Source organism: Vigna radiata, unplaced genomic scaffold, assembly GCF_000741045.1.
Source record: "Vigna radiata var. radiata cultivar VC1973A unplaced genomic scaffold, Vradiata_ver6 scaffold_258, whole genome shotgun sequence".
Taxonomy (NCBI): domain Eukaryota; kingdom Viridiplantae; phylum Streptophyta; class Magnoliopsida; order Fabales; family Fabaceae; genus Vigna; species Vigna radiata.
The window spans coordinates 132,766-141,130 of record NW_014544143.1 but is presented as its reverse complement, the minus strand read 5'-3'; the positions used below and the strand labels follow the sequence as shown (position 1 = coordinate 141,130).

General features: G+C 34.9%; 1 protein-coding gene across 1 annotated transcript; it reads left to right on the top strand.

Annotated features, from left to right (window-relative positions):
* Positions 1-3,114: 3,114 nt before the first annotated feature.
* LOC106755415 lies at positions 3,115-5,701 on the top strand (the record flags this gene model as incomplete). Its single annotated transcript, XM_014637565.1, is given in 5 exon segments — positions 3,115-3,531; positions 3,649-3,990; positions 4,082-4,415; positions 4,714-4,836; positions 4,935-5,701. Coding segments are annotated over 5 exon segments (1,203 nt in total). The 3' UTR covers positions 5,051-5,701.
* Between the last annotated feature and the right edge of the window lie 2,664 nt (positions 5,702-8,365).

The following is an 8,365-nucleotide window of genomic DNA, read 5'->3' as shown; positions in this document are numbered from 1 at the left end:
CTTTTTGATACCGCTAGAAATTATTAAACAACAACAAGAATAATAATAATAATAATATTAATAATAATAATAATAATAATAATATAATTATTACTCTATTAGTTAAATATGTAGTTTTAAAATATAACCTTTATTTATCATTTAAAAATTAAATAATATAGTTTTTAAAATATTCTAAAATATCTAGCAAAAATGTTTTTTTAAAATTATTTTATTTTTAAATATGCAACTCAAATGATTCAATTCAACTTAACTAATCAAGAGATAATAAAGAGTGAACCGAGTTTAATAAAAAAAAAAATACAATCTAACCTACACTATCTATTTTCTCTATCAAATTGAACAACAAGTCTCTTCAAAACTAATCCAACGCAATTTTTTTATAAATTACATTTTTTTAACTTTCTCTTTTGTGTTTGAAATTATGTGTTTATTTTTTAAATTTGTTTTTCTTAAAGACATAGTATAAAGTAAAAGAGACAAAGTTTCAAATAACAACAAAATTGCAATTGATATATTTACGAAATACACGGCAAAACATTAAATTTGTACCTTAAGAGTAAGGATAGTTAGAGTGTTACAGTACTCTACTAATTTGATTTGAAGTGATTAATAAGGCTGTAAGACAATTTTTTTTTTATGTGAATTAGTTTTTTTAAAACATATTTTGACAATTAATTAAATATTATGTGTTTCACTTTTAGGATTAAAATAACATTATAGAATCCATTATACACGTGGAGTATTATTTACTGTGAAGTTCAATATACCTAGATTATTTTTAAATTTAATTTCTTAATAATATTAAACTATTCAGTCTATTCCAATTAAGTCTTAGCCAATATTTAAAAGGAATGCGGGTTTATTTGCAAGTCCCTTTTTCATTCTAAAAATTTGAATAATTGTTAGATTCATCATATCATTTTGCATTATAGATTTGATATAGGAGTTGTTTCAGTAGTGATTTTGTGAGACTGATTATTTTGTGAGACTAAAGACTAACTTGGTGGACGCGCCTTTGTCTTTTTTAGTTATTTGTATCATTCGCTTTTTTAAGATTTGGATTGCTCGTTTGTTTAATAGTGTTGTTTTCTTTTCCTCGACTTGCAGTGTCCGTTCTCCTTCACCAATAGAAGGGGAATGTACTTGCAAAAGGCACTCTGACGTTTAAGTTAAACGTGAATTGTGGAGCCTCAACTCTCAAGAAAGCGATTTTATTATCACTAAAGAATATTTTTGGGAATATTTTTGGGTATCAGTGAAGCGTAGGTCGAACATGAATGAAACGTACCTGGCTTTCAGCCTTGGCCTTGTATTTATAGGTTATAACAAGCCTAATAAAATATAAACAGACTTATCTTAAACTGATTTACCTTAAAATCCGATCGGTTGCTCATAAACAGCTTTAGCAATAGGGGGCAAACATGGCCTAAACTAGGGGGTGACCCCTAGGTTTGACGCGCTTGGGTGTTCATGACCCAAAGGGAGTGTGTCCCTGTTTAACGCGTTTGGGTGTTCATGACCCGAAGGGAGTGTATCCCTGTTAATGCGCTAGGTGTTCGTGACCCGAAGGGAATGTATCCCTATACACATTGTATTACGCTGGGTGTTCTAACCCAAAGGGAATGTATCCTTGTACGCAATCTACTGGGTGTTCATGACCCAGGTCTGGAAGTATTTTCCATTGATTGAGCGCCTCAGCACGAACAGTGGGTGTTCATGACTTAGGTCTGGAAGTACTTTCAATTGATTGAGCGCATAATCCACTTTTATCTTCGGTATGCAGGATATGATTATCTACATTGTTAGTTTCAGCCTTGACATTGTATTTATAAGTTATAACAAGTCTAATAAAATATATACATACTTACCTTAAACATATTTGTCTTAAAATCCAGTCGGTTGCTCATAAACAACTTTATCAATATCTTTAATCAAATTTCCTTGATTATTTTATCCTCAATATCTTTAATAAGATATCTTTGATTATGCTAGACTACTAGTCTAATAATAAGCATTGACCCAATTATGGTCCAACATAAACATAATGTTATACATAACTGATCGTCCCAGATATCATACTACACACGAACAATTTACAAATAAATAAAAATTCAACCTTTAGAAATAATATTTTCATATAAAGATTATAAATAACCTCAAGTACACGAATACTTAATTTTTTAAATATTGTACTTTACCATTTAATACCAATAAAATTGATTTGAACTCATCTAAAAACAAAGCCACCCGACTAAAATGACTAAAATTGCAATAAATCAAAGTCAGAAAAATCTAAGATAAATTTGTATACTTATATCTCTTAAATTATTGTGATATCAAAATTGATATCCACATCTTTATTACTCCATCTAATTTTTTCTTGATTTATGCAATGAAATAAATAACGGTACCGATGCTATTCATTAGCACAATATGCCGCGAGATGTCGATTACACATTAATCGTGACCGGCAACCGCAATATTAAACTAAGTGAACAATTATAATAAAGTTTACCACATGTAAATAACTTTTACTCTTTCAATTAAGCATTTAATTATATACTAGTTACTCCAGCTGTAATCATATTTAAATATAAACTTTAGATTTTTTTTAATTTATTGTATAGAAAAACACGATAATATTAAATAAAATTTACTCTTTGAATCAAAGATTTAATTATATACTTATTACCTTCAGTTGTAATCATATTTAAATATAAAATTTAGATTTTTTAATTTATTACAAACGAAAACACGTTTAACTTATCAAATAAAATTTATTCTTTGAATTAAAGATTAATTATATACTTATTACCTTCAGTTCAAATCATATTTAAATTTAAACTTTAGATATTTTATGATTTATTAAATACGAAGACATAAATAATTTAATGAATAGAATGATATTGAAATCTGTCCCGCGTAAGAAAAAGGGTGAAAGGATATGACTGGTGGGCGAACCGGCAGAAAATGATTAGGGTATTTTGATTTTGAGATTTTTCCTTGTTGGCGCGTGTGGCCACTCTCGGTTCCCGCGTGAGCGTGGCAGCACCGCCCATAACACAGTTTGTCTCTACAAATACACCCTATTCTCTCTTCTTACACTCCCTCCTCTTTCTCTTTCTCTTTCTCTCACACACTCTGCGCCTTTTAAAATCTTCACGAATCACCAAAATCCCTTCACACTCCCTCTTCCAAAGCAACACAACCCTCTCTTTTTTTTTCTCTCTTTCTTCTCTCATGGCAGACAACCTAGACGACGGCGAGTTCTGGCTCCCGCCGCAGTTCCTCGCCGACGATGACGCCCCGGTCACTCCCTTTCAGGGAAAGCGTCAGCCTTTGCAGCACGACGCCCTCGTCTTCCCTTCCGAGTTCCCGTACGGGTTCCCTTCCTCTGAACTTGCTTCTCCGGTTGATTCCACCGCAGGTGGCTCCAGCGAGACCGAGAGCGACGAGGAGGAGCAGCTCGTTGCTGAGTTGTCTCTCCGTCTAGCTCGCTCCTCCCTCCAAACCGATAACAAGTCTGTGGTACGAATCACGACAATAACACTTTTTGTCCTCCTTTCTTGTCGTAGTTAGTGCTATTTCGGAGTTTTCTCAGTTATTGTTTGAGTGTTTAATGATTCTTCTGTGGTTTTATTGCAGGGTCGGGTTTTGTCCGGTTCACCACAATCAACTCTTTGTGCTTTTGGAAGTGGTTGTGGTTGTGGCAAAGGGTCAAGCCAGGGCAGTCCTGATGGTGTTTGTAAGATGACTTCTGAGAAAACCACTTGGGATCTGCTGCATGCGGCTGCAGGGGAAGTGGAAAGGATGAGGTTAAGTCAAGAGGGCTTTTCTTTAAACCAACACAATGGGAACATGGTTCCCCAAAGGAAGCCCTCTCCTATTACCACCCTTCCATCCAAAACCGCTTCCACAACCACCCCTGATGTCGGATTCTACTCCCATCAACCACTCTCTCATCACCAGCAGTTGCAAATTGCACATGTAAGCACCCAAATCTCGCAAGGCTATCACACTTTTTTTATTTGCTAGTTTTACCCTTTTGTCATGACTCTGATCTGTTTTTCTTTGTTAGTTTCAATTGCTGAGGCAGCAACAGCTGGCAAAGCAGCAGAACCCTGTGTGGAATGTGCAGAAGCAATGTGGAGGGGTTTACTCCCACAGGCAACAACAAATGGTTGCCAATAGAGGGAGGAATATTGAAGTTAGTGGGAGGAACGTCAGGCCTTTGGGCTTGTCTGCGTCTGCATGGCCTCCTCTGCAACATGTGAAGCAACAAAATCAGCAATATGGCTCTGGTATGCGTGCTCTCTTTCTTGGAAACCCTTCTGGGAGAAGGGAATGTGCTGGCACAGGAGTGTTTCTCCCTCGGCGAGTGGATAGTCCAGCTGAACCACGAAAGAAGCCAGGTGAGATTTAAGGCTCCTAGGTTTCGTTTCATTTAGAACTTTTGGGTGGCCGTTGCATTATTTACTAGGGGTAGCTAGAGAGGTTTATTGGTTTTTGAAATTTGTAATTAATGCGTGCTTCTACGTTTGTGTTTACTTTTTGTTTAACTACAAGTTTTTTCTGCTGTGATAACTAAATCTATCGTTTTAATTGGGAGCAAATGTAAATTAGAGGTTGTACTTGAGAAAGCCTCTAATTATTTACTTACAATTAAGCATCTATGTGACTGTTGACGTATGTATTGGATATTGTTTGCAGCCTGTTCAACTGTGCTGGTTCCAGCGAGAGTGGCGCAGGCCCTAAATCTGAATCTCGATGATATGGTGGGGGGGCAGCCGCAGCAAATGCAACGATTTAACCCTGGTTCCAACTTGGAAAATGGTATATTTGAAACCCTTTGAAATATTTTTTTGTTTTTTTAAATGCAAATTTTAAAATGGTGGGGTTATTAAGGTATTTTTGACTTTTGGGGTTTTCAGGTGCAGCTGTTTCAAGGCTGAGGAGTAATTATGTCCTTTCTCAACAGAAACGCAACCTCAAGTCTCAGCCAGCAGTATACCATGAGTTCAGGCTGCCACAGGAGTGGACATACTGATTTGATTAATCTTTTGCTTGTTGGGGAGCGGAATATTTTGTTCTTTTGGTTTGTTGGGGGGGGGGATGATGGTGATTTAGGAAAACGTGGCAGGGGAGGAAGGGGTTAGGAATGAAAAATGTAGTAGTCTTCTATAGGAGAATAGGTTTATAGAAGAAGAAATAGGTTTTTGTTGGCAAATTGGGGAAAAAGAAGAAGTTAAATGTAAAAGCAAAACTGTGTCTGGAAAATAGTAGAAGGGTTTTATTTTTTTTATTTGTTGTTTTGGCTTGGTCATAGTTGTAGAGGGTTGATAATAATATTAGGAGCCTCTGGAAAAAGCTAGCAATGCAGCAGCAGTGCTGAAGGTTGCAGTAGGTTGCAGTGATATCAGTTACTTTTGTTCTTTTTGATGGGCTTCGAAAGTCACAAGGCAAAGACAAAAACGGTGGATGGGTCAAATTTTACCCTTTTTTTTATTTTGGTGTTTTAGGGTAATAAACAAAGCAATTTGGAAGGGCTGGACCATATTTCCAGAGGGATTACGGCTCCTTCCAATAGTTGTTGATTCACAGTGGAATCATTTTGGGGAATACTTGTCAGTAACATCTGATTCCAACCTGTCCACCCTCATTACTTTACTATAAATAATAATGCAAGGAATTTTCATTATCTCTCTGATTTGTTGAAAACGATGTTTACCTCTCATTTAGCCCCCCTCCAATTACTTGTTCTGGCTGTTCATTACACTGTTAGATAAAATTCAAATTCAAACACTAATGACAGAACAGTTTTGTGGCACGTAATTATTAATTGTTTGTACTGTAGAGAATTGCATAAAGGGTTTCTTGTAAGTTGTATAATCTCAGTGAAGGCGTGATTGCTTTTCCAGTACAAATTAAAGGTAGCTTTCACTTTGTCCAAGGAGTGGTTGCAGCTGGATGTGTGTGAATTTTAATAAATTTGGCGACCCAATCGGGGACTCATAATATAAAATAAATGTGAAGTAGGAAAAGGTTGTGAGAACGTTTCTGATGGGTCCAGGATGAGTTACACTATATACGTTTCATATACTGGTTTGGAAGATTAGGTGATTGCTTGGGAGGGAAGCTTCGTGCAATGCAACTGGGTTGGGCCATGTGCGTAGCTTTAACACGTGTAAGGTAGAAGGGTTTTGCTTTAGAAATGCTCAGAAATCGTTTTCATATGGTGCTTTCTTTAATGGCTAAGAAATCAATGTCTAGTCTCTATCTTGGAACTCGCAAATGTGGGGGTGGCTGGTGCCTGCTTCTTAATACTTTTGAGGAAACGTAGCCATCTATTATGGGGCATTGCTCTCACAAATGCATGGCCAACCCAACTCTACATTGGTAAGAAAGGGAAGGTGCTGGTGTGATGTGGTCATTGCATTTGCCATTGCAATTCTTGCAATACACAATGCAACATTAATACCATACCATAACACCAAAACCTCCTTCCTTTGCTGCTTCCTTTATTCGTGCCACCCAGTCTTCCTTTTTCCCTTTTTTTTCTTTATCCTCTTTTGGTGCACTCCATCTACATTTTCTAGCCTCCGTTGAAATGCTCACTTCTATCTCCACCATTTGCAAAAATCTTTCCTCCCAAAAAGTGTGCAATTGTGGGTACAACTTGCCTCCTATATTCTACTTTTACGCTTTTCTTCATTATAAAATTTGTTTTTACCGAAATTTGTTAAAGAATCTTCTAAGTTGGAATATAAGATTCTCAAAAACTAAATTGTTGTCTTAAAATAAGAAAATTTAAAATTTTAAAAAGAAATATACGAGAGATCCATCTGGAAAATACTTTTTCATGTAAATGAAAATATGAATATAGGAGTTGAATGAATACTTTCTATAATGAACATTATTATATATTAAAAATATTAAATAATAAATTATGACATCATAATATATTATTTCATAATAATTTATAGATTAATAGAATTTGATAATAAGTTGATATTTTGTAAGATATTATATGTAAAATATCTCAGAGATATCTTAGTTACTACAAAACTAATATTAAAAAATTACTTAATCATCCCTGAGATAAAAGTGAAGATATATATATGAATATCGAAATTTAGTGATATGAACTGAAAGCGAAATAGCCAATTGAATAAAACTTGAAAGTACATGGTGTAGTGAGATGAAAAGCAAATAAAACATAAGAAAAGAACTAATCACTGAAAGACAAAATTTCACATCAGTCGAAAAACTGAGTAATTAACATTACGAAATGGGTGACAAAAAGACAACAGCAAATAGTAATAAATAATAAATAATAAATTTATATTTTTGTTAAAGTCAAGTATGTATATAACATGTATTAAAATGCACATGGGTCTTTTACCAAAGAGAAGTAGGCCATCCTAATTGTTTATAAAAAGTATAGAACTTCCTCCACCTTGTAAAATTATGTTATAGGTTATATGGAATACACTTTTGTCTAAATTATCAAAGTGTGAGAAAGAACAATTCTATCTTACATATCAAAACCATTAATAGCAACACTTGAGCATTCCAGAATATTCTTAATAACTAAGACTTAAGATGTTCAATTCAACTTTTTTTTTTGGTTAACCATAAATGAAATTTTAAAATGAAAGCTTAAAAACAGAATTATATAGAAAGTAGAAATATTTCATAATATTTACAATTAGAAGAATTTCATTTTATTTGTCATACATTGATCAGTTTACAATTAGAAAAAGAAAAACAACTAATGTGCAGTTTGGTTTATTCTTAAATGGGTTAAATATGATTTTATTCCCTATATTATCAAGCGATTTTGGTTTTAGTCTCTCTTTTAAAGTAAGGTACACTTTAGTCATCCTCCTTAAAAAAAACTTTGATTTTAGTCCTTCAAAGTTAACACCGTTAACTTTTTGCTGACCTGGCTAACGGTGTGTCAATGTTTCATGCCACGTTGGAAATTGAAAATTTCTGACTATCAACCTTCACTCTCCAACCAAACTCCCTCCACTCTACGGGGTACATCCTTCACCACTCCTTGCTTCTACAAAATCCAAATCAACACCTTCCCCAGCCATACAACCATCCTCCCTCTCTTTGCCTCGGCCTCCACTCCGACACCACCATAAAGCCATTGTTTCAAGTAACGATGAGCACAACACAGACATCCCCATCTGTACCCTACACGGTTTCAATTCACCTTCAAAACATCGTCTTCCAAGAACTGAAAGATTCGGCTTTCTTGGAAGCTTCAGAAATGGCAGGGGAAGGAATTTTCAAGGCCTCTTCCTCAGCTTGCTGCATAATCGGCAACGCTGTTTCGATGTCAGGCTTCAAA